Source organism: Sciurus vulgaris (assembly GCF_902686455.1).
Source record: "Sciurus vulgaris genome assembly, chromosome: 3".
Lineage (NCBI taxonomy): Eukaryota > Metazoa > Chordata > Mammalia > Rodentia > Sciuridae > Sciurus > Sciurus vulgaris.
In genome coordinates, this window is record NC_136463.1 from 57552688 (window position 1) to 57580070 (window position 27383).

At 42.0% G+C, this 27383-nt stretch overlaps 1 protein-coding gene and 1 pseudogene across 2 annotated transcripts; one reads left to right on the forward strand and one right to left on the reverse strand.

The window, feature by feature from the left end:
* Window positions 1–501: 501 nt before the first annotated feature.
* Window positions 502–23109, reverse strand: SCIMP (SLP adaptor and CSK interacting membrane protein; the record flags this gene model as incomplete). Its single annotated transcript, XM_079132460.1, has 5 exons — window positions 23012–23109; window positions 6891–7014; window positions 5057–5123; window positions 3088–3161; window positions 502–677 (listed from the first exon to the last, which is right to left on the reverse strand). Exons 2-5 carry the CDS (start codon window positions 7000–7002, stop codon window positions 502–504), a joined length of 429 nt encoding a protein of 142 aa, XP_078988586.1. The 5' UTR covers window positions 7003–7014; window positions 23012–23109.
* On the forward strand, window positions 7494–9452 carry LOC306655726 (stress-induced-phosphoprotein 1-like; annotated as a pseudogene). Its single transcript has 2 exons — window positions 7494–8066; window positions 8464–9452. The product of its transcript is annotated as a stress-induced-phosphoprotein 1-like (transcript).
* Window positions 23110–27383: the final 4274 nt, after the last annotated feature.

Sequence of the window (27383 nt, forward strand, 5' to 3'; positions counted from 1 at the left end):
TGGGGAGCTGCAGCTCAGGGGTGGACATGGTCAGCTGGAGGTCCTGGAGACGGGATGCAGTTGGTCCGGCAGGGGTCCTGGAGGTCGGGTGTGTTTGGTGTGGTTGTGGGATCCTGGAGTCAGGGTGCAATCAGTCTGTCTGGGGTCCCCGTGATAGGGTGCAGTCAGTTGGTCTGGGGGTCCTGGCAGCAGGGAGCAGTCAGTTGATGTGAGGGCCCCAGAGGCAGGGAGTGATCGGTCTGGCTGAGGGATCCTGGAGATGGGGCTCAATCAGTCCGGCCAGGGGTCCTATGGGGCCTGGCTGTTGTCTCAAAATGGCGGCAGCCACGTGTAATCAAACCTGCAGGTACTGTAACCGAGGTGGCTTCATATAAGGTTCAGGAAGTGCTTTTCTTATAGAGCTTCATAAAATAACCACTGGCTTTCAGGACCTGGGTACTTATTCCAGTTCAGTCATTCTTGATTATTTTAAAATAAGCTCTTTGAACCCTCTTCAGCTTGTCAAAAAGAAGACATGGTTATTTTAGAATGATGGCTTTCACTATTTGCAGGTATTTCAACATCATCATAGTCATCTTCAGGCTCAATGTAGCCTGGGATGGAAACAGTCTTCTTGTTTCTAACTTTATTCACCAATGAGTACATAGCTGATGACTGATTTGGAGTTTCCTGTAGGGCTAAAATACACGAAAAGGTCCTTACATGCAAAGCTATTGTGTATTGATTTATTTTTATTTAAGTAGTTCAGCAGGGTTTCTATGGGTTTTGGTGATCTTTTCACTTCCTGATGGACCAGATCCCCATTTGACAGAGGAAACTCAGACATGACACAGGTCTCAGCATCACCCAAGTGAGTGAATGGCAAATATTGGTCAGACATCCCAATTTCCACATCTCTGACTACGACTGCACTACGTGGGCATGATGAAGCAAAAGCTTAGGAAAGCAGAGTAGAGCTGGCAACCAGTTGAATCCATTGGGTTTACAGATTCTGATTATCACTAGGTAGTGATACAAACCATATTTCCTTGATGGTGCTTCCCTTCCAATGACTTACACTGTTTCCTAGGACTATCTGTAATTGTTCACATACACACCTCTCTGCTAAGGAGGAAGGAAATAGCAGTATTTTCAAAAGGTATACTTAGCAGCAGAATGGCTCCATAGCAAAAGGAAGGATGACTGCTATGATTTGGATATGATTTGGTTCCTGTGTTGGAGGGCTTGGTCCCCATTATAGCAACAGCAAGAGGTGGTGAAGCGTGTAAGGAAAGGGGTCTAGTGGAAGATTGTTATTAGCTCCTTCTCTGGTTTCCCGCCTTCCCATGTGCTCTTTGCTCTTGCACTCCCTCCTACCATATGCCATCAGCCATGATGTGATATATCTAGGAACACTTTCCCCAGAGTTGGTACCATGATGTTTGGACTTTCATCCTCCAAAACTGTGAGCTAAATAAACCTCTTTGTTTGGGGGTAAGTTACCCCTTGCCTTAGGTATTTTGTAGTAGTAGTGGAAAATGGACTAATATAATGATTACACAGCTCGGTTCTACCTGTGATGGGGATTGGAATTCCCTCTATGACAATCTCATCTTTTCCCATTTCATTTCTGAAATGGATTTATGTTCAGATGCTAGTACTCACTAGCTCTGTGACCACAGGTAAGTCACTTAAGTTCCCTCTGCCTTAGTGTTGTCATCTGTCAAAGGGAAATAACAGAGTTGTATAAGGATTAAATGAGGTAATGGCTAGAAGCAGGGCTGACACACAGTGCATGCTCAGTAAATATTAGCTATTATTATTATTTGTCCTTTCAGTCAAAACATTTTTATTAAGTATCTCTTATGCTCCAGGACACTATTCTAGGTGGTGTGTAAACAATGATGAATAAGACAAGAAAGACTCCTATTTTCCTCAAGTTTATATTCTGGTGGGGGAAATAGATAATAAACTAACAACAACTAAAGACAATTTTGGATAACTGCTATAAGTTTCATAAAGGAAAGTAGCAGAAGTACTTTGATAGGGTAGTCAGGTGACACTTGAAGGACAAAACAAAGCCAGATATGCAAACAACTTAAGGAGAACATTTCAGTCAGGGAACCAGGTAAGTTTATGTGACAGGAATAGTTGATAGTTGCTGGGCACAGTGGTGCATTCCTATAGTTTCAGCAACTCAGGAGGCTGAGGCAGGAGGATTGCAAGTTTGTGGCCAGCCCCAGTCACTTAGTAAAGCCTTAAGCAATTTAGTGAGACCCTGTCTCAAAACAAAAAAATAAAAAGAACCAGGGATGTAATTCAGTGGTAAAGCACCCCTGGGTTCAGTCTCCAGTACCCAAAAATAAAAATAATGAAAAGGAATAACGATAGTCTAAGTTCCTTTTTACTCATGTTCTAAGCTGAGATTTGAACATGAATTTATACATTCACATCAGCGTATCAGGAACATTGGTATTTATTTGCCCCACCCCCATACAGCGTTTTTGGTACTAGGGATTGAGCTACATTCCCAGTCCTTTTGATTTTTTGAGACAATGTCTCACTAAATTGCCCAGGCTGCCTTCAAATTTGCCATTCTCCTGCCTCAGACTCCTGAGCCGCTGGGATTACAGGCATGTGCCTTACTCTGTACCTGGCTGTTCTGGCCTTTTAAAACTTGTTTGTCTCTTTTAAACAGGATGCTTCATCTGCCAATCCTATTGTATGGACTACATATTTGTGTTCCTCCAGAATTCATATGCTGAAGCCCTACCCCACAGTGTGGCTCTTTTTGGTCATAAGGATGGGACTCAAAACCAAAAGCATTAATATCTTTATAAGAAGACACCCCAAAGAGCTGGCTGTCTTGCTTTTTTCCCCAGCTCAAGAAAGGCCCATGTGTGTAGTAAGAAAGTAGCAGTCTGTAAGCAGAGAAGAAATACTTACCAGAAACCAATTCAGCCAGTACCCTGAACTGTGGGCAAATAATTTTTCTATTGTTTAAGTCATTTAACCTATGGTATTAATGGCAGCTTGAGTTGATCAAGTCATCTAGATAAATTTGTTATCCTACCCTGAATGAACCTGTTACCAGCAAAATATACTTACAGAAATCTCCTGTAAAATGCAAATCCCTGGGTGGCAGAGGGGGTAACTGATCTGGCGACTGATTAAGAACATTCCTGGAGAGACAGAAAGAGAAGGAGTCAGTATTTGGTTTGGATCATTTATAAGAAAGCATCAAGGAAAAATAAATGGGTTGAACATTCAAATCTTAGTCCCCACAAATTGGAAGCATTCCTTCCCTTCCTAGGTCCTACATCCAATTTGCAACTGCCACCCTAAAGAAACCATTTCCTCTGGCCCAGTGAATGACTGAAATTGAGGGCAGAGAATTAAAGCTTTATAACTTAGCATGTGGAGCACAACCTCTTGTGTTCAACTGAACTGAATTAGGAGAGGGAGGTGTGCATCAGGTGCATTTTTATTTGCAAAACAGACGTTTTCCTGAAGGTGAATGCACTCACAAACCAAGACAGCAATTCCACCACCAAGTCTATAATCTACCAAAGTGTTCACATATGTTCACCAAAAAGACATGTATTAGAATGTTCACGGCAGCACTATTCATAACAGCCCTACTGAATGTCCCTCAGAGGCCCACGGTTTAAGACTTGGTTCCCAGCTTGGCGCCATTGGGAGATGATAGAAATATTAAGAGGTGGAACCTAAACTGGACATGACCTATATTAACCTGTGTTCTCCACAGAAAGAGACACATCAAATTAACCATCACACTACCCAAATGACTCTCAGTAACAGAATGGATAAATCAATCATGGTCTACTCCCATAATGGAATGCTCTATTCCAGGTAGTGGGTACCTTTGGGTTTCACAGTAGAGGAAAGTGTAAGGCAAGCATCTGAGGTGTTGGTAATATTTTATCTTGAACTGGGTGCCAGTCACCTGAATCTGCTCAGTTTGTAGAAATTCACTGAGTTGTATACTTACCCTGTGCACTTTTCTGTATTCATATTATACTTTGATAAGAGGTCTTACCTGTAATATTAGTTTTATTCTTAATAAAAAGTGTTATTTTGGTCATCTAGCTACCTTGTCTTACTCCTTGAGGGGACCAAAATGGGCACAGTAGGGGTTTTATTTGCTGTGCCCCTTGAGCACCAACAAAAGCTATTTTAGAAGAGCATAGAATTTGTTAGAGATAGTGCATATAAGGCAAAGAAAGAGCTCTTCTTGATTGGCTCTTGGAATATTCTGCTACATAGTTTATGCTCATGATGTGATATATGGTGAATGCTTTTGTTTGCCTGGGACCCTTGGCCATGCTGTGTCAATTTGACTCCTGGAGGGACTGGAGACTCAGTTGTTAACTAGGTCAATCATGTGGGCACTCCATGCCTACTTGACTAGTTCCCAGTGTACCCTGGATAGCAAGGTTCAGGTTAGTGTCTCTGTTGGTGATGCTTCAAATGTGTAATTAAACATTTTTGCTGGTAGAGTTAAGGGTATCCTTAAGACCACTGGGAGAGGACAACTGGAGGCTTGTGCCTAGTAGATGCCAATCCATGTGTCTTTTTCCTGTGTTGATTTGAATCTGCATACTTTTGCTAGGTTAAAGTGTAACTGTGAGTGTCAGAGCTTCTGGGTCCCATGAGTCCTTCTAGTGAATAATCAAGCCTAAGGATGGCCTTGGGAGCCCCTCATAGATACCACTCATAAATCCCCAAGCACATCACAAAAAACAAAAGTAAAACAAAGAAGCATCTAAAGAGGAGGTATAGACTGAGTAGTGGGCCTAGAACACACAACCCAACCTGTGACCCCTGTCAAAATAGACTTAAGGAGGGAGGCCTTGGAAAAAAGGGTGCCAGATGGTGCCCTGTACCCACATGCCCTGATATCTCTTCCCTTAAAGTGGGAGAGTTGGCACGCATGTTTTGCCAGCTCCACAGGAAAAGTAGACATCTCAGTCACATCAGAACAGTGGTGGAGGGGCAAGGTTAGAAGTGAACAGGTGGTTCTCAAAATTAAAAGGCCAGATTTCCCCCCACTTACTCATACATCTTTTCTTCTTCATCTCCTTCGATTTGTTTCAAGGACTTGGAAATTTTCCATTTCTTGCCTAAGGTGGGGGAAAACCATATTGATTTAGGATGAATTAGTTGAAGTTGTGATTCTAGAGTTTAGAAGTCCTTAGAGACCAATTGGGTCCAGAACATTTGGAAGAAGAATGGCCAAGAGGGAACACAAATAAACTTAGGAACACAAAGGTAATAGGTGATAGAGCTAGAATTTGTTTGAAATGGGGTGATGCTATATTTCCTAGGCTGTCTTTGAACTTGTGATCCCCTTCCCTGAACCTCCCAAGTAGCTGGGATCACAGGAGTGCACCACTGTGCCCAGCTTGATAGAGTTGAAATTTGAATCCAGGCCATCTGACCTCAGAAGCTGAGACCTAACCCAGTGAGGACAACAACCATAAGGGCTGTTTCTTCATTACCTGGTAACATGCCTAATACTTGGTTGGCACTCAGGAATGCAGGTCATATGATTAACCAAAAGCGGTTGGGAAGAGATGAGATAATGAATGGAAAGCAGATTTGTAAACTGTGAAGAGTTACATATATATTAATTATAACTTGTTACTATGAGTGGTTTAAGATAAAAGAGGGTAGGTGAGGTTTTGTTTAGGGTCATACTTTGGTCTATAACTGAGAATGAAAAGTTTTAAGAAAGTAAATGAATAGAGGACTATGGGGGCCCAGAATGTACTTTTAAAATTTCTGTGTGTGTGTGTGTGTGTGTGTGTGTGTGTGTGTGTGTGTGTTAGTGGGGATCAAACCCAGGGCCTCACATATGCTAGGCAAATGCTCTACCACTAAGCTATATCCCCATACCAGAAGACACTTTTTATATTAAAAAATTAATTATTTTAAGGGGTAGAGGAGAAAGACCATTGAACTGTGAGCCCAGCACATCTCAGTTCTAGTCCCACTCTGCCATCAATTCCTATGGCACCTTGAGTAAGGCTCACTCTCCCTCTAAAATTTAATCTTCTTGTTTCTAAAAGGAGATTGAGAAAAATAACAAAACAATTTCACTTTTTACATAGACTTGACTTCAGCACTGGTTGAACAGGAATCTGAGGCTGTGCCCTGATGCCCTAATCATTGAGGGATGTCTACCTTGGGTGCCCCAGGGGAAGGTGGCTGTACCTCTCAGTGTGTTTACCATCCCTTGCATATTTCTGGTTTAGCTCATTATTTCAAGGGATAAGCTCTCAAGATAACGCACCATTGGTTCAGAATTTCATGACTTTGGAGAGGAAGGGCAAAGCTGAAAAGCCAATTGTAGATTATCTAAAGTTAGTGTTAATCCTTAGGCAATCATGTATTTATGTCTGAGGATGCCAAAATCCTCTAAGGAGGAGATAATACCTGAAAAATCAAGAGTATGGACTTGGAGAAGGCAATCATGGTTACCAAACATATTGGTCATGGGTCAAGTCTGTATTTCACTCCCCAAGATAGTTTTTGACATTTTGTAGATGTATATTCCCTTTCAAGCTCCAGAGACAAGATGCTGTCATCAGTAGCCACATACCAAAGTCAGAGCTCTTGAGCATATTGTGCCTTAAAACAGATTCTGCTTTCACCCAAATCCTTTGGACTAGAAGGGTCCTTGGAGATTAGTTAGCCTTCTTTTACTATGCATATGGGGGAAATTGAGGCCTTGGGATATAAGATAGTGGCAGGAATAGACTTCAAATCCAGAAAGCATGACACTTAATTCAAAATTCAGCCATAATTGCCCAGGACTAATCTTCCTGCCCTAAAGGAGCTCTAATGCCCTGACATCCATCCACCTGTCCAGATGAGATGACCGTTACCTTGTCTGAGCTGCCACCGACAGACACAGTATAGGATGAGGCCTAGGATCAAAGAGACAACGATGATGGCCACTGCCAAGATGATCCAGAAATAGTTGTTCCACAAAATCATTGCAGTGGAATCCTAAGAAGAATGGAGATAGAGAATAATGCATGATTGAAAGGCATCCTAGAGTGGTGTAGGGGCTATGCTCTCCCATGCTGTGTAGAGAGGCAGGCATCTGCTTAGGAATAAGATGGCTACTGGTTCATAGTCAAACCCTACATATCAGCAGCTTAGGGGACCTCAGGCAAGTCACTTAACCTTCTTTGAGCTTCAGTATCTCCATCTGTAATCTGGAATGACACCGTCTACTACTTTACAAGGCTTTGTGAAGACCATAGACAAGATATGCACCTACTACTTTAGAAACAGTAGACATAATCACACTTCTTATATTGCCAAAATGCAGCAGAAGGGGAAAAGTGCCATTTAAAGTAATAATAATCTTTTTGTATCATAAAGATAATAATTCATAATGGGAAAGAGAATTCTGAGGGCTTTTTTTTTTTTTTTGAGATGGGGGTTAGAAAAATACCTTGGGGAACCCGGAACAGATGGGCATGCGGAAGGGACGGATTCCATTCAACGGGGTTCCCGGCCAGGCTGTGGAGCAGGTGAACGAGCTAAAGAAGGGCAACAAGGCCCTTCAACATCCATGACGCGCTGCAGTGCTACTCTGAGGCAATCAAGTTAGATCCTCAGAACCACATGCTCTACAGCAGTAGATCCGCAGCCTACGCCAAGAGAGGGGACTGCCAGAAGGCTTATGAGGATGGCTGCAAAACCATAGACCTGAAGCCTGACTGGGCTAAGGGCTATTCACAAAAAGCAGCAGCTCTTGAATTCTTAAATCGATTTGAAGAAGCCCAAGTGAACCTATGAGGAAGGTTTAAAACATGAAGCAAATAACCCTCAGCTCAAAGAGGGTTTACAGAATATGGAGGCCCAGTTGGCAGAGAGGAAATTCATGAACCCTTTCAACATGCCTAATCTTTATCAGAAGTTGGAAAGTGACCCCAGGATGAGGGCACTGCTTAGCGATCCTACTTACCGGGAACTGATAGAGTGACTGCGAAACAAACCGTCAGACTTGGCCATGAAACTACACGATCCTTGGATCATAACCACTCTTAGTGTCCTTGTAATGTACAAAGCTGCTTTCCCTCCCTTTTTGGTGCAGCCATTTTCCCGCCTCCCAGCCACTTGTCAATCTGTGAACATAGTAGCTAGTTATTGGTTCATCAGTCAGCTTGCTAGTATCCTTCTCCATTATTAGTCCCCTGTTAGCCCAGTGGAATTCAACTGCTTCACGGTAGCTACCCCGCCATCTTTTCCCCATGTTTCTCTCTATCCTACTCATTTTCTCTATCCTCCTCGCTTTTCCATTCTCTCTAGTCCACGCCCTTTCTTGTTCCCTTTCTTTTCCTCTCATTTTCTCTCTTACCCTGCAGGGAGACACTTTTGTTTGCTTAATAAACTCCCTTATGTGATTTCCCGTGTCCAGCGTGGTTTTCATGGGATTCCTTACAGTCCTCATTGGGGTTGATTTGGGCAGTCTGGATGAGGAAGAAGAGGCTGCACCCCTCCGCCCCCCCCGCGACTGTCTCCCCTTAAAAAGGAAACCAAGCCAGAGCCGATGGAAGAAGATCTCCCAGAGAATAAGCAGCAGGCACTGAAAGAAAAAGAGCTGGGGGAATGATGCCTACAAGAAGAAAGACTGACACAGCTCTGGAGCATTATAAACAGCCAAGGAGCTGGACCCCACCACTTACATCACCAATCATCAGCGGTGTACTTTGTAAAGGGCAACTACAATAAATTCTGGGAGCTTTGTGAGAACGCCATCGAAGTGGGGAGAGCGAACCGAGAAGACTACAGACAGATTGTCAAAGCTTATGCACGAATTGGTAACTCCTACTTCAAAGAGAAAAAGTACAAGGATGCCATCCATTTCTACAAGAAGTCCCTGGCTGAGCACTGAACCCTAGATATGCTCAAGACGTGCCAGCCGGCAGAGAAAATCCTGAAAGAGAAAGAGCGGCTGGCCTTCATCAACCCTGACCTGGCATTGGAGGAGAAGAACAAGGGCAATGAATGTTTTCAGAAAGGGACTACCCCCAGGCCATGAAGCACTAAACTGAAGCCATTAAACAGAATCCACGAGATGCCAAACTGTACAGCAATCGAGCTGCCTGCTATACAAAACTCCTAGAGTTCCAGCTGGCTCTCAAGGACTGCGAGGAATGTATCCAGCTGGAGCCAACTTTTATCAAGGGTTACATGCAGAAAGCAGCTGCCCTGGAAGCCATGAAAGACTACACAAAAGCCATGGAAGTGTACCAGAAGGCCCTGGACCTGGACTCCAGCTGTAAGGAGGCGCAGATGGCCACCAGCGCTGTGTGATAGCACAGTACAACCGACACCACAGCCCTGAAGACGTGAAGCAATGGGCCATGACTGACCCTGAGGTGCAGCAAATAATGAGCAACCTGGCATGCGGCTGAATATGTGTTTTCCCCACCAAAACTCAGATTGCAGCTTGGTGCCTAATGTGACAGTGTTGAGAGGTGGTGGGACTTTCAAGAGGTGTTTTGGTCAGGAGGAATCCACCCTCACGAAGGGATTAATGCCATCTCATATAAGTGAGCTCTTACGCTTGCAAAACTAGGTTACAGCAAGACTTGCTTCTCTTCTGCATGCACCCAATTCCCTTTCTTCCATGAATCAAATCTCCACAAAGTCCTCACCAGATGCAGCCACCTGACCTTGGACTTCTCAGCCTCCAAACACTGAACCAAAATAAACCTATTTTCTTTAGAACTTCCAGTCTCAAGTGTTCTCTTATAGCAACAGAAAAATTGACTGAGATAATGAGTCTCTTTAAGTGAGGCATGGTCAGAAGGGTAAAGCTGAAGATGCAGAGCAAACTGAGTTAGCCTAAGAAAAATAACAGGCATTTGGGGGCTGAAGGTGGCAGACTAGAGAGGAGGAGAGTCTTGGAATAGGTTAGCAACAGAGGGAGAGGCCCAAGTCAGAGCATAATTAGAAAGACCCCATATTGGAAAATAACCAATGCATTTATTGGGTATTTTCATGTAATATTTAACTGTAAATGTCTGCCTGTATTATGCTGTGTTATAGTCTTCTGTTACCAGCAAACCTTCAATGAAACTGTACAATTGTACAAAAGCTTGTATGAGCAGAACCTGTGGGGTCGGTTCAGGAATAATATGTATGCAGTGGTTTTCGAAGCCAGGGAGGATATATCTGCCAGGCTTCAAGTGACAATGGGGAGCAGGTTGCAGGATGAACTATTTGGAATAGTCCTCAGGAATTCAGGGAATTCTTGGGAGAAAGAGAAGTCTCCCTTCATCCATGGAGTGGACACTTTGCCAGTTCATTTGGATATCAAAGTAAAAGGGACTTCACAGGAATCCTGGGAGGTATCCTGTCTTCCTGGTTACATAGAACTTCCTGGGTCACCATTTACTAATGGGAACTCACCCATATATATTCATGCAGTGCCATTTCAGATGCATGGTTTTGAGTAATATTAATTATATGAAAAGGTACCTAAGCAGATGACAGAGAAACAGGGTGGCATCAGGCTGCTATAAAGCCATTAGTACTACTAAGACCTAACCTGGATGAAAATTTAAAAATATTTTTGTCTTAATGGCATAGTGTCTTTTTTGGTTAAACTGACTTGGATCTTCAGTTTCAAACTTAATTTCTTTATTCCAAGTTTTGACTTGGACAAGTACAATGTTCTTTGGCTACTGATACAGTTATATGTGATAAAAAACAGTAATGTATAACTAGTGCTCTTCTATATACATCACTCTGTAGTTTACTTTTTTGCTCTATGTGACTTTTGTGATTTATCCCTGTGGGTATATGTACTGGGGAGTTATTCTTTTTGACTTCTGCATTGAAATTTTATTGCTTGACATAGTGTTTTTGGTATTTTAAAGTACAATATCATTTTAAAAAGACAATCATCTATATATATATATATTTAAATGATATATATATTTAAACATTTTAAGAGGAAGATTGATATATAAAGCCAAACAGATCACATTTTGCCTATCCCCCACCCCCAGAAATTTGTATATCTTAAATTTAAAATACTGGAATTTACAACAGGTTAAAATAATGGAAAATTACACTTAATATATAGATGCATTTTTCTAGATGTGATTTATTTCACCTTTAGGTAAAGACCAAATGCTATTTGATAGAATTCCCTACATGAAGAGGTTCTTCTTTTTTTTTAATTTGTTATTTTTAGATATACATGACAGTAGTGTGTATTTTGACATATCTTACATACATGGAGTATAACTTCCCATTCTTGTGGTTGTACATGATGTGGATTACACAGGTTGTAAATTCATATATGCACATAGGAAAGTTATGTCCAATCAATTCTACTATCTTTCCTGTTCCCATACCCCTTCCTTCCCTTCAGTCCCTTTGTCTAATGGGGATTTGTTCTTAAGGGATTCAAGTGTCAGCTACCTGGGATAACTCACCCCTAAGTATGTACACAGCAGAGATTTTTGTCACAGGTCATTTTTTCAGGATGTGCAAAAAAGAACAGTAGAAGAAGAAGAACCAAGGGGACTCTTCACTGTAAACCTTCCATGTTACTTGATTTTTAAACTATTTGCCTTCACTTTAATAAAACTGAAGGGTCAGTTGACCATGTAGTATATACAGTTTTCATGAAAAGCCTTTTTTCAAGTTTCAAGGTCAAAGAAATTTCATTCTCATCTGGTACTTGGGAAAGAAAAAGGAAGTAGAATGATGTTATTGAAAGTGAAACTATGGGTCACTTCAGAACTACTCAGAGAGATAGGTATTTTTATTTCCTTTTTTTTTTTTTTGGTTATTTTTATCAAATAAAACTGACTTGATTTGCCATTAGATATTTTGAGGATGTTTAGTGCGGACTGAGCAGTCTGCTAAGTACAGTTCATCTCTCACCTCATTTCATTCTCAACCACTCCCCAAATGGGGAGCTGAGATCAAAGTGAAGTGACCTGCTCATGGTCAACCAGGAAGGCCAGAATACTTTCTGGTCCCTGTCATGGAACCTTCCTCTGTTGATGTTGATAATGATGTCCCCAAGTCATCAAGGAAATGCCAATAGGGGTTCAGGACATCCTACTGTAGAAGGGGCAAGTGTTATACTATGGCAGTGTTATAGTGGTGTGAGGGACCACAAGGGATCTCCCTGAGTGAATGGTCAGAGCCCATAATGAAAAATAAAAGTCCTAAGTTCCCCACATTCTAAAAACAGAGAAACAGCATTGGAAGTCACCCCTTTTCCCATGGACTGATGGGAAATGCCTTTTCAATAGAACTGAGAAGAATGTCTTTTTGAGAGAGTACAGTTGAGAAAGAGGGTATAAGAGAATCACATCCCATTCCCACTTGGATGTTCTGTAGGCCAACAAGCCTAGTTTAATGGTGAAGGTGCTTCCAGAGAGAGGAGAGGAGCTCCACAGAGAGATGGTGGGGGAATACAGGGAATGGGCAATGGGCAATGGACAATGGCTACTTGATCAAGTTCAGACCCTGCAAATGTATAGAAGCTGGATCCTATCCTTGCTACAGGTCTGAAGTCGGGGTCACAGAAGGTAGATAAGATTGTGGGGTGCTGGACAGCTGAGAGGTACTGAAGCATGGGGCAAAGAAGTGCTTGCATGACAGGATGCTGAGAATCAACCCAAGGATGTAGCAACATCTCTCAGGGGACTACAAGAGACTCTCAAGGGCAAGGGTTGAGGCCCTCATTATTGGGCTGGCTAGAAGCTCTAATGCCACCACCACAAACTCTATCGCTAGTAATAATCCACTGATGGGATGCTTCCCATGAACAATTGCTTGTCCTCAATTCAATGCTGGGACATAAGTGTAAGAAGTAGATGTTAAGAGAACTGAGGAGCCTCCACCCCTGTCAATACACCTCTCACCTGGACAAAGGATGAGATCTGAGTCAAATTAGGACTGAGGTTTCAAAATGAGTATAGCTAAGCTTTAAAAAACTAAAAGGAGTCTGCTTAATAATCAAAAGTAACTAAAAAAGGGATTTTTTTTGTTTGTATTTTATTATTATTATTTTTTGGTACTGGGAATTGAACCCAGGGGCCCTTGATCATTGAGCCACATCCCCAGCCCTTTTATTTTTTATTTTGAGACAAGGTCTCACTAAGTTACTGAGGCTGGCCTTGAACTTGAGATCCTGTTACCTCAGCCTCCAAAGTTGCTGGGATTATAGGTGTGCAACATCACACCTGGCTTAAAAGTTTTGAAATTGAACTGAAATGATTTTGGGGGAGGCCATCCCCTATGACAATAAGTAGGAGCCCAAGCAGCAACAGTTGTCAGAATCAAACTGTATTCATTTCCTAGGGCAGCTCTATCAAATTACTGATGTAAGATAACACAAATTTATCTTTCATTCCTTGTGTGGTGGTGTATGCCTGTTGTCTACCTACTCAGGGAGCTGAGGCAGAAGGATTGCTTGAGTGCAGAGGTTTAGGGCCAGCCTGGGCAACATAGAGAAACCCTGCCTCTTTAAACATAAATTAGTTTTCTTAACCATTCTGGAGGTTAGAAGTCCACATAAGCCTCATTTATAGGGCTAAAATAAAAGTGTTGAAAGGGCTATGTCTCTTTTGGAAAATCTATGACTTTAGAAAGCCACTCACTTTCCTTGACTCGTGGCCTCCTGCCCCATCTTCAGATCATTGCATCTCTCTGATCATGCCTCCTTAGGCATGTCTCCTTCTGTTCTCTGTTCTCCCACGTATAAAGGCTCTTGTGGTTACATTGGGTGTGCCCAATGTATTTCCCCATCTCAAAGTCAGCTGATTAGCAGCCTTAATTCTGCCTTCAAACTTAATTCCCCTTTAGCATGAACATTGTCACAGGTTCCAGGGATTAGGATGTGGACATATTGAGGGAGGAAGAGGTCTGGACATGAATGACTTCATGCTTATACCTCAATGGGATGACACTCTTTAGTTAAAGTAATTCCATGAGTTTGCACATTTAAAAAGTTTTTTCTTCTATTTTTCTTTTTTTGCCATCTTAGTGATGTCTCAGGAAAGTAAAGGGAAAGAAAAGTGAATGATGATCTTCCATCTTTGACCAGAAGTCCAGCATGTGGTACCTGAATTGCTGGCCCAGTCACGAAGCAGCAGAGTCCAGCCACAAGGTGAACTGGCAGGGGAGGGGTGGGGAGGGTAAGGCTGCCACGTGGGAGGAAAAATCTTTTTTGTTTTTATTTTTTTTAGAGGCTAAGAAGCTAGGAGGGTTTTCGGGACAGGACTCACACTTAGGGATAAAACAGGGCCCTGGGAGCCAAAGAATGGGGAACCAAGATCTAGTCTATACCAAGAGAGTGGAACCTGATATGAGAACAGAGCTTGTCCCACCCCTCACCCATAGATCAGTGCTAGTCTCAGGGCAGGGGGAGGGACTGAGTGTGGAAGTCCTGTTGTAGAGGTCCCAGCTGCTGACCTGGGAGGAGGTCAGGGAGTTGGCAGAGCCTGACTTTGTTTCCTGTAGACTTTGAGCCGGTTGATACACTAAGAACTTAAGGTCTACCAGAAGTCCCCACCCCTGAATATTGGAATCACCTAGAGGGTATTAAAATTTGCTGATGTACACAGCCTGAAACAGTGGTACATTCCTATAATCCCAGCGATTAAGGAGGATCGCAAGCTTGTAAGTGAAAAATGAGAAACTGAACCCAGATTTATCTGACTCTAGAGCCTTAATTATTTACCATCGAGCCTGGGCTTCTCAAAAATTACATTAAGTTGCCTAAGAAATGTATTAAAATGCATTTTAATGCAGGGCCCTATGTCCCCCCTCCATTCTCAGTTCTGATTTGTAGGTCTAGAATAGGAATTGAGCATCAACTTTTTTTTTTGTTTGAACCTAGAGGTACTCTACTGCTGACCTACATTCCCAGCCCTTTTTATTTTGAGACAGGGTCTTGATAAGTTGCCTAGACTGACCTCAAACTTATGACACTCCAGCCCTCATCCTCCCAAATAGCTGGGACTATAGGCATGTACCACCAAGCATCAGCATTTTTAACAAGTACTCCAGGTGGTTCCCAGGCCTCAGTGAGCAGCACTGTTCTCGGCTCCCCTATAGAGCTTCCAACTGGGGCTGGTGATAAGCTGAATGCTTACTCCCTGAAACAGTCATAAGTGGCAGCAGAAGGAGTGAGGTGAATTGAAAGCCACCAAAACTCCTTGAACATAAATAACTTCCCTGTCCACTTGTCACAGTGCCTGGAAGCCCACCAGATGACCACCATCAATGAATGAGTCATTTCTCTCCAGGGCAAGACTCTGTCTTCTCTCTCTCCACTTCCTCTTCATTTAAACCCACTTACTTGAGTGTGTAAACATGAAGGAAGACAAACTGATTCATTGAATCTTCAGTTTTCCTTCCTTAGTGCTTTGGCAGGAGCAGGGACATCTGAGAATCTTTGTCCAAGGTCCTTGGAGGACAGTTATAGCTGAATATGATTGGGATGTAGGAATGCAGGTCCTATGGGACCCCCTTTCCCTTATCTAGACATGTATCCTCCCTGCTTGGCACTTCTTCCCAGTCTCAGGGTGCTCCTAGCTCAGGAGCTCAGAAATCTTTTTTTTTTTTTTTTTTTTTTTTTAAGGGCACTGAGCCAGATCTGATTGTTTTATTCTAGAAGCTTAGAAATCTTATACTCTCTCCCCTTCCTCCTCAATCATCCTGTCTTCAGGAAAATCTCTGAGCCTCATTTACTCTGAGAAGACCAGAGGGAAAGATGGAATCCTAAAGACTCTATGCATCAAAGTAGAAGGAAAGAGAAAGAAGAACTTTCAAAGGAGAATGAGAAGGAATAACTAGAGGAGGATGGGAACTGGAGAGAAGAGTATCCCAGCTGGCAAGGGAAGCCTGGACTTCAAGAAGGGAGGGAATTGAGGCTGAGTAAAGGTTGTTTGCATACCGTATCAGAGATTTTGGTGTGTTTATGAACTGTGACGGTGCCAGGAGTGAGGACCAGAATGAAATGCAGGGATAGGAGAGGGCAGGAGTAAGATCCAAGAAGACCAGAGGTGATACCTTCACCACCCAGATAAAAGAATGAGCTTTCAAAAGGAAACCAGGATGGAGAGAGGGGGTTGAGGCTGAATAGAACCAGAGAAGACTGGGGTCTGAGGTCAGGAATTTGAGAGCTCACACCCTAAAGCTTCCATTTCCTCCAAGGTAGGAGGCAAAATCAATGACCATGGGAACAGAATGGGGTGGTGGGGTGGGCAAGGCTGGAGAACAGAGGTCCTGTAATGAGTAACAGACTCTTCTTCTATATTCTATCCCTGCTTCCCACATACTGCACAACCCCAGGGCACTTCCTTCTGGGGCCGCCTTCCTCCTCACAGCCCTTCCTGATGAGTGCTGCTCAGCTATACAAAGGGACACTGCTACTTCCGAAACATGTTATGATCAACAGGTGAAAGGTGTTTGTCCTCCAGATGAGACCATTACAACAACAGTTGTTTTTTGGTGCATTTGTTCTATTAATTGTATTGTCTCCCATGCTGGCACACGTGTCAGCACACATGTGAGCAGAGCCTTGTTTCTCTCTTTATCATTGTTTCTAGTGCCTAGAACATCACCTGGGACACAGTAAATGCATGTGTGAATACATGAATGAATGAAAGATGTGACAGCCTATTTCTCCATGATGAGTGGACTTCTCTTAGGACAGTGTAGGGTCATAGATAATTTGAATCAAGGCTCTGAAATTCTTGTGCCACGTAGTATATTTCCAAAGCCACCATAGGCTGGCTGGGAAGCAGAGCCATGTGAGCTCCTGGGGCTCCAGCTTCCTCTTGGTTTCTCCCCACTCTTCTAGTTGCCTAAAACATTTTCAAGCAACATCAGTGAGAAACCTTTTGCAATTCTGAGCAGTTTCAGGGGAAAGAATTGAGCAAGGCACTCCACTGGGTTGGAAGAGGGAGGGCTGGATGGGAGAGCAGCTAAAGGCAATCACACCTCACCTCCAAGTCTCACTTCTCTAAAAGGCATTTCCAGGGAGTCAGCCACAGAACCGTCATCAGAAATTCCTGAGACTGTGAGTTTATTCAGCATTTGCCTCTTTTTTTTTCTCCAACTGAGATATCTCCTTAGTGAGAAATAGTTTATAACATGAAAGGTACACACATATGTACATAAATATAAAACATGGAAGTGTCCTGGGCTGGGCATCAAGAGAACAGGTTTCTTGTCTCCAAAGTGCTGGGCACCTGCTTGGAACAAGACTCTTAATGTCTCACCTGTCTTGTTAAGTGGAAATGCTTCCAAAAGATGATACATATAGAAGAGAAGAAGATCACTGGACTCAGGGCATTATAAAGAGCAAACAAAAACATGTTCTATAATTGCAAGTGCCTAGAAGGGCAGCCACTGTCAAGATGATATTACAGAGCGCTTAGGGCAGTAGGCTGGGTCAGGGTTAAAGCTTGTTAATAGAAATTGGGGAGTGTTGAATTCCTTCGGGTCATAGAGGGGAAGAACATGGAGTTGTGGGGGCAGTGATGAAAAGATGGATGGGAGGAAGTGAAGAAGGGGAACCTGTTCCTGGTATAGAGATGGGAGAAGCAACTAGGAAAGTATTCAGATGGGCTGGGGATGTAGCTCAGTGATTGAGTGCTTGCTTAGCATGTGTGAGTCTCTGGGTTCAATCCCCAGCATGGGGGTGGGGGGAGTATCCAGGGATGGGGCTGCAAAGACAATTTCAGAACAGGGTTCTATTACATCCAGGTTGCAGTTTGCATGCTGCGTGGTAGATCCCACTGGTGCCCCACTGCCCATCCATAGTAAAGTCTTCATATCTACCAAGTGCTTTTGTAAACAGATTTATCTTGGTGGCCTGGGAATCCAGGAAAGGGGATAAATTCATCCCTGGATCAGTGCAGTATGGTCTTCCAGAAGTTGTGAGCCTGTGCTGACCAGTAGGGAAGAGATGGCCTCCTTGAGAAACTGCAGACATCCCAGGGAGGACTAAGGAAAACCCTGAAGCAGAATGTGCAATGAAGGTTTGAGCTGATCTCAACCTAGATCTCAAGGTCCTGGGAGACTGTAGATACTATCCTCGCTCATCAGCATCAGCAGTTCTTGCCTGACTCCCTTCTGTTTCCCAGACTCTCTGATCCTTTTTGGAGGTGCCAGTCTCCCACCTGATCTTCTCACTGACATTAGCACCAGAAACAACCATGTAGATAGTTGATGGCAAGTTAAAATAAGAGTGTGTATGGGGTAGAGCAGTGTTGGGTAATCAGGAGGAGTTCAGTGTCTTTTCTTTCTCTATCCTTGCAATTCTGTGAAAGACTAGAAGCCCCAACCCCATTCCTCCTGCCCCTGTGGGCCTGTGTTCACCCACCTTATCCAGCCAGGCAGCCTGCCTCTATATTTCACCTCCACTTGGGCTTTCAAATCCATTCCCTCTTTTCCATATCTACTTTTCCTGCTTTAGTTCAAGTCTTCACCATCTCTGCACCTGGTCCATTGAACTTTTACTGGCTCCTATCACCTATCTGGCCCTCCACTAGTTGCCAAATGTAAATATGACCCCGTCCCTTCCCTATCAAGCCTTTCAGTGGTTCTTTATGATTGGAGCAAAGTGAAAGCTGACCTCCCCTCTACTTAGCATGGTCAAGGCCATTCTTCATGGGCGCGCTGCCCACACAACAGCCTTAGCACTCCCTTCCCACACATTTCCTGTACCCTGCTGACCCTCTGCCCTGCAGTTCCCAGGACTCCCTGTGCCCTTCCTTACCCGCTGGCCTGGGCTCAACTGGCTTAGAACAGCCATGCTGAGGGTATTGAACTGACCTACCAAGGTGGCAGCAGCTCTGTGGTTTGTACACAGGAGGTATTTGGAGACAGCAGTCTCATTATCTTGAAGCTTTATTTGCATAACTGCATTCTGGTTTTATTTAGGTATCATGTAAAATCAATAAAAATGGCAAGACTTTCCATAGGGGCATAATTCACAAATTCACATTTGAAATAAGTTTGTGCCACACAAATCTGTGAATTATTTTATTCTGATGACTTGGAGGTAGAACACGGAAATAAATAGAGGGGGTGTTGAAGCATACCTCTTCTCTCCTCTGATCCTTCCCCTCCAACTCACTGCTTGATTCTGCCATGGACACAGGATGTGTCCAAGGCTCTCTGGATGGGCCTTGAATGCATCCAAAAAAGTCAGTGCTTTCTTTAAGTTTTTGGTCATTTGGCCTGCAATCTTATACACTTTTGTTTTTACATGAAAATAAAGGGCCATTTACCAATAGTGTCTTAAATTATTAATAACTACTCAAATTTAATTTTCTTAAACTAAAATTGGCAGGCTCTTAGAGTTTACTGAGGACTCCAAATAATATTCTGCCAGAAAGTCTAGCCACCATGTAACTACTGGCGGCATTGTTGAAATCACACACAGCTTAGAAGCCTGAAATTCTTGCAACTGAAGGAAAAGCTACTGGTCTTTATGGATGTGGTCCTAAATGGGTCATGGAGTTCAGCTGTTGTGATTCTTGATGTTTTCTTTTAAAGACCATACAATTTTTATTATGAGTCTAATATGCACAGGAGTATGAGATTCAAGTCAGGACAAGATGACTGACTCTTATATTGAGTTTAATAGAGGGATAAAGGGCTTGGGCTTCTGGGGAAAGGGAAGGGATGCAGAATATGGAAGGTTTCAGAGGAGGAGGTACATGGTGAGCAAGCATTGTCTTACTGGGTTGGTTTTTAGTTTTAGTTTTTATTTTTGTTGTCATTGTACCCAGGATTGAGCCCAGAATTGTCCTACCTCTGAGCTACATCCCCAGGTCTTTGTTTTTTCAGGGTCTTGCTAAATTGTCCAGACTGGCCTGTGGTATTGTGTCATTGTGTGGGTGATGTTTTACTTGTGAATTTGTGTGATGGTTTTTTGTGTGTTTATGGTGCTGGGGTTTGAACTGAGGGCCGTGTGCAAGCTAGGCAAGCAGTTTACCACTGGCCTACATCCCCAGGTTTGTTTTTTTTTTTTTGTACCGGGGATTGAACCCAGGGGCACTTAACCACTGAGCCACAACTCCAGCACTTTTTAAATTTTTTATTTGAGACATGGTCTCGCTAAGTTGCTGGGGCTGACTTTGAACACTTGATCTGCTTGCCTCAGACTCCCGAGCTGCTGGGATTATAGGTGTGCACCACCCAACGCATATTTTTTAAGAAACTAACTTGTGATATCTTGTGAAACCTAATAGAACAACAGAGGTGCTTTTAATTTATAAACATCATTTTATAATATAGGATTATAAAATTGTTTTGTGATATAAAATGTTGTGAATAAGCTCATATTCCTGTATACTGAAGTAAGTAGTGTAGCAACAGGTTTACAGTACTTCATCTGAGTGGTGTGTACTTTAATAATATCCTTATTCTGCATTCCATGTTTTGTATCACGCTGTAATACTGACATCATGCTAATTTTTCCATAGAAAAATATTGGATCTGAATTTAAAGCTTACAGAACTGAGAAGGCCAGAGTAAACTGGTAAACAGGACAGGTCATTGGCTGAGCTGAGTCATGCTGTTGCATGTACTTCTCTCAATGTGATAGCTTATCACTATGACAGTTCTCAGATAAACCTTGAGTCTGATTTATTTCATTATAGGACTTGATTCTGTACATGGGATTACCCATCATAATTGATTGCTTGTCAGGTATATTTGTCTGCCCACAACTAGAAACTACTTTTTCTATTTGTTAGAAAAAAAAAAAAGATAAAAAGAAAACTAACAATAAAATCCTAATCTGACAAAGTTGTGATAAAATTGATCCTCACTGGCCAATGGATTAAATTTTTTTTAAACAAATGGCAATACATTTGAAATTAATCATGTCCTTTAATTCAATATTTCTAAAAATCTAGTCTAAAAAGCAATCAGAAAAAAGTAAATCCTAAATGCATAAATATGTTTACCTAAGTATAGATAAACAGGGAACTACCCAGAAATCAAATAGTGAGGGACTGGAAGTAAGTTAGAGAATTACTTGATGGGATAGGATGAAGTAATAAAACGATAGTTAACAAGAAAACATCATGAACAAATTATTAGGAGATTTTTTTTTTTGGTTGGTTTTGAGGTGCATAGGGGCTGAACCCAGGGATACTCTGCCACTGACACACAACCCCCAACCCTTTTTATCTTTTATTTTGAAACAGAATCTCACTAAGTTGCTGAGGATGGCCTCAAATTTGCAATCTACTCCTTCAGTCTCTTGAGTCCCTGGGATTTCAATTAGTGATGCCCAGCTGTGGGTATCACTTAATTTAAAAGCTTCTGGTTCCCTGCTTCCAAATAGGCTGATTTTCTAAAGTTTCTGAGATGTTCTGTGTGATGTGTTTGCCCTTAGCAGAGCCTTCTAGAGTTGGAGATTGCTCAACTTCAGTTTATCCTAGGATTTCTTCTACTTGGAAGTCTTTCCTGGGGCCTAATGAAATTACCTTTTGCTGTTGCTTACTTTACTTGTTTAGTTGGTTCTAAGAGTGTGGAAGAAAACTCAAATCTTACCACTTGTTGGCTCTCTCGCAGTCAGACCATTGGAGGGCACCGGGCACACATGTGCCACTGTGACAGCACTATCATTTGTCCTTCTACTTCTTGACTGAGCACACATTGAGACAAAATACAAGTAAATCTCAAAATTATCTGTACCTATGAGAAAAACAACTAGAAGGCAGCACACTAACTCATCAGAGTGGTTCTAGGTGGTAGAATTTGGGGTCATTGTTTTCCTTATTTCTTGCAATGTTCAAATTTTCATAGGGAAAGAAAAAGATCCTAAAAAATGAAAAAGATTCCAGTCTTGTGTTCTACGGGCTCAGCAATGCCCACTTACAGTGTGTGTGTGTGTGTGTGTGTGTGTGTGTGTGTGTGTGTGTGTGTGTGTATGTATGTTTAGTATCAGGGATTGAACCCGGGGACACTCTTCCACTGAATTACACCCCTATCTCTTTTTGCTTTATAGAGTTAGGGTCTCAATAAGTTGCCCAGGCTGGTTTTGAACTTGTGATCCTTCTGCCTCAGCCTCCTAAGTTGCTGGGATTACATTTCTTCTTTTTCTTTTTCTTTCTTTTTTTTTTTAAGAAAGGGTCTCAACTATGTCACCACTAGATTCAGTCCAAACTCCTGGACTCAAAGGATCCTCCTGACTCAGCTCCTAAGTGGTGTGACTACAGGTGTTCACCACTCCACCACTTTGAGTGCTCCTTCAGAGGTGCACATATGCAAGGGGCCAGGGAAGAGAGTGGCTTTAGGAAAAAGGGCATGAAGCACTGAAACTAGAAATGGAAAAGCTGACCCCAGGTCTCCTCCCAAATTAAGTTTCCAGAAGGCAAAATCACAGAGGTGAGTCAAGATCTCATCCCACCCAGGACACCATGATTCTGAGGCCTCTGGAAGGCAGAGAGCCTTATAAATCCCTAAACACCAGAAATGCAGAGACAAAGATAGCCAAACTGGTGGTGTTCCAGTTCTTTCATCTGAGAATCTCGAAATGTACCCTAAAGTTCACCTAGTTGATGCCTTGACCCTCACCCCAACTCTAGCCCAGTACCATGAAGGTGCTCTTATAGGAGCACATACCAGATCTCACCATCAGTATCCAGGAAAGATAATAACCCCCTTATAGCTTACACATCTATCTCCCAATCATTCTCATTTCAACCTAAGAGGTAGGGTTCATCCTCCCAGGCACACATACAGAAGCCCAGAGTTGTGAAGTGATGCCTTAGGTCACCCAACCAGTGACAAAGCAGAGCAGATGTTTCAAGGAGGGTGTTTCTCCAATCCCACCCAGTGGTTGTACCAAGGCCATAGGTCCAATCCCCAGACCCAATGCTTGTTCATTTGCTCACATAGATACAGACCCAGATGCCAACACTGGCAGATACCTGTGGTGGAGAAAGCAGGGAATTGCCCCTGGGAAAGCAATGGTGCTTACCTGAACTGCCAGGGGGTCCAGATGTGAGCAGCTGAGGAGACAGTGCTGGCTTGAGTGCTGTGCTCAGATGCAGCTGGTGAGAGGCTCTAACCCACCCCTGAGTCAGTAAGCACCAGCCTGACCACACTTCCCCTTTCTGGTCAGCCCACAGGGAAGAAACCCAGGCACCGTCATCATGTAACCATTCCTTTTCCAGGGACGCTGACTACCCCAGGCTTTTCAGAAGCCGGAATCTTCCAGAATCTTCTCACCACTCTTTCTTGCTCCCACAAAGTCCACCAAAGTACCATTATGGTGTGGGAGTGAGTCTGAGAGGAGTTAGACTCTGACTCTGCATGTGTGTGAGCAAGATGTCCCCTCATAGGAATCTTCCCTGAGCATTCCTGGACATAGCAGCCTGGAGCTCAAGAAGAAAGAGAACTCAGAGCCCACCCAGTGACACCAGGGAAGAGACCAGCTCATATGTGACAAACACACCATCTCAAAAGAGAGCCTCTTGAAACTGTTGGGAACCCTGAAACTACTAATCCAGCTTCTGCTCAGAGAAGGCAAGGAAAAGGGAAAGGTTTCCTGTTTCTAAGGGCATGTGATGTGCAGCATCATGAAATGTGTCCAGCCAGGTGTGATGGTACATGCTTGTAATCCCAGCTACTCATGAGGCTGAGGCAGGAGGATAGCAGTTTGAGGCCAGCCTGGGCAACTTAGTGAGACCCTGACTCAAAAAAAAAAAAAAAAAAAAAAGATCTGGGAGTGTGGTTCAGTGATGGACCACTTGCCTAGCATATTCAATGGCCCAGGTACAACTCCAGTACCACAGAAAAGAAATATGTCCAGTGGGCACATTTTGACTGAGTGGGCCACTCTCTACAACACTGTGAGACTGAATTTCCGATCTTTAAAAATATGTCAAGTTGAATATAGTCAATTCAAAAGAACAGTCAAATAAGAATAGGCAGGAAAGCAATGAAAAATAAGGGCAATGAAGCATGAAGGGAGAGGGGGAAGGCAAACTGTATAATGAAAACATGTACTATCATCCAAGCCCAAGAATACATACAGATTGTGGGACAGAACAGAAAATCCAGAAACAGACCCAACTACACTGGACATTTGGGATACAATAAAATTCAGTTGGGGGAAAACAGACTTTTTAATAAGTAGTATTTGCATATAATCACATGGAAAATTATAAAGTTGGCTTTTTCTCTAATTATTCACAAGGATAAACTACAAATGGATAAGAAACCTGAATGTAAAAATAGAAAATAAGCGAGTACTAGAAAACATTGGTTGACTTTTTCTATGCATTATGAGTGGTCAAAACCTTCCTGATTATATCTTAAAATCCAGAAGCAAAAAGGTGTAAAGGTGATTACTTAAAAACAAACAAAACAACTTGCCTGGCTGTGTTTAACCTCCCCGCTCCCCCCATGCATTTTGACAATGACAACCTGAGAAAAAATATTTGCAACATACTACTCTCCAAGTAATCATGTTCCTGAAATATAAAAAGCATTATAAAGAAAATAGCCAGCAAACCTATACAAAAATGGGCTGAAGAAATAAACAGATCTCAGGAAAAGAGATGCAAATATAGCTATAAAATATGGAAACATGCTCTGCTTAGTTCATAATGAGCAAAATACAAATTAACCACACTAAGTTACCATTTCTCACTTATGCTGGCAAGATCCAAACATTTGACAACATACTCAGTAGGTGAGAGAATGTGGAGGAATACTGCACTCTCAGACACTGCTGATAAGTATATGAATGAAATTTGGCAACATGTCCTAAAACTGCTTATGTATTTACCTAATGACTCAGCAATCCCACTTTATTTATTTATTTATTTATTTATGTATTTATTTATTTGATTTTCAGTGCTGGAGAGGGAACTCAGGACCTCACCATAGGCAAGTGCTCTCCTACTGAGCTGTATCCTCCCAGTCCTTCTAAAGATACTGGAAATACAACAAATGTTTAAAATTTGTATCTACAAAATTTATGTTATTCAAACATGAATTATAATAACAAAAGACAGTCACAAATCACAAATGACTGAAACAACCAACTGTTCATTAAGAGGATTTGTTTAATAAAACAAAGAATACTATGAAGAAGAGAGAAAATAATTTTAAATACTGCTAATATATGGTTTCCAGAATATATTTGAGGAAAAAAAACGAAGTGGAGAAAAATATTTATAGAATACTGCTTTTATCTTAGAAAGTGAGAAAAGATGAATATATTTCTTAATTTTGAGGTAAAATTGACATGCAATAAATTATGTGTATTTAAGGTATGCAGTTTGATAAATTTTAACATGAAATTATGAAACCATCATCATAATCAAGATAATGAATCTATCCTTTACCTCCAAAAGTCTTCTAATTCTTTAGGTAATTCCAACGTCTGTCCTTGGTCACCCTACCATCTTGCCCCCCACATTTCCACCCTACCCACAAGCAAAATATCTATCTTAACAGACTGCTTTGTGTTCCTAAAGTTTTCTGTGTATGGAATAATATATTCTGTTTTCTCTAGCTTCTCTTATTCAGCATAATTTAAAATTATATCACTTTATCAATAATAGTTCATCTCTTTTTATTCCTGAGTAGCATTTCATTATATGTATATATCACAATGGACATTTGAATTTTTTCCAGTTTTGGTCTTTTATAAATAAAATGGTCAATAACATTGATATAAAATTTCTTCTATTGCTATGTAACATCTCCTTTTTGGAAAAGAATGGCTGGATATGACAGGTGTGTTTACCTTTTTAAGAAGGTGATTCTACCACTTTACAGCTCCACCAGCCGTGTGCACGTCCAGTTCCTTCACCTCTTCTTCAACACTGCACAATCAGTGTTTAATATTAGCCATTTCTAGTATGTGTGTAGTGGTGACTCTTATGGTTTAAATTTGTATTTCCCCAATGAATAATGATGTCAAGCGTTTTGACTGTTTATTAGCCATCTGTTTATCTTCTTTGGTGAAGTGTTACTTTACAGGACTATATTTTTTCTTTTTAATGAGTTTTAAGAGTTCTTCATATTTTCTCCATGCAAGACCTTTATCAGATAAATTCGTTACAGTAATTTCCTCCCAGCTTGTGGTTTGTCTTTTTCATTCAAAGTGTATTTTGAAGAACAGGTTTTATTTTGATGAAGCCCAAATCATCAAAATCTTTTCGTTGTCAAATCTGTTGGCATCAGTTGTTGCCAATATTCTGCCCTCCACAACACACACATCATTTTACAACCCAGATCGTCAGTCTGCGAACATCCTAGCCAGCCATTGGTCTGCTCGTCAGACTGTGAACATTCTTGGCAGTCATTGGTCCAGATTGTCAACCTGTGAAAATTCCCATTTTTGGGGGGATTGCTTATTTCACTAATATTTTCTAGTTCCATGCATTTACCTGCAAATGTCATAATTTCATTCTTCCTTAAGGCTGAGTAATATTTCATTATGTATATGTACCACATTTTCTTGATCCATTCGTCTGCTGAAGGGCATCTAGGTTGGCTCCATAGTTTATCTATTGTGAATTTAGCTGCTGTTACATCGATGTGGCTTCATCACTGTAGTATTGCGGGGGCGCCTGGCAACCCAACCAGTGCTTGACAAGGATCCACTGGAGGAATGATGTTTGCAAGGACTCATCATCCTGGGAGATGCCAGATGCTTGCCTCCGGGCTCTGGTCCTTTATCTGCATTATGTTTCTAATATTATACTACTCATACTATTCCTTGGTAGTAATCACTGAGGGTGAAGGGAATACTACAGAATTTCCCAAGAATATTAATAAAACATTAGGGACTATAACTCCTTCTCAGCCACAAGTAGTAAAAAATCTTTTACCACTGTGTGATGTGTCTTCTTCCTGGGGTGCTTGTTATGAACATGTAATGCAGTACATAAATTTGGCCACAGAACCGTCTGTCTTTCCAACCATGAGTATGCAAAAAGCACCTCCCACAGTAGCTACTAGATACGGACTAGCTTATTTTATCTATGGCAAGCCCTGCTACCCCGCTAAAGGCAAGCCCTTAGAGAAGGTAGATATAGATCTCCCCCTGTCTCTTACAGGGTGGTTTAATCCAGATGATGGTTTTGTTTATGTGTGGTGGTAAGGTAAAAGAATAAGGCTTCACAACATTCCTTCCTTCCTACAAAAAATAGGTCACTCCTATAATAAACATTGGTACACAATGTCCTGTTCTGAGAAAAAGAGCTACATAAGACAATGTAATCTATTTAGTATAAAAACTTAGCCATGGGAACCATTGGGACTGTAGCTCTCCTGTAACTTAGCAATTTAGATATTAATCAGATGGACCTAGTAGAAATGGTCATGTGAGA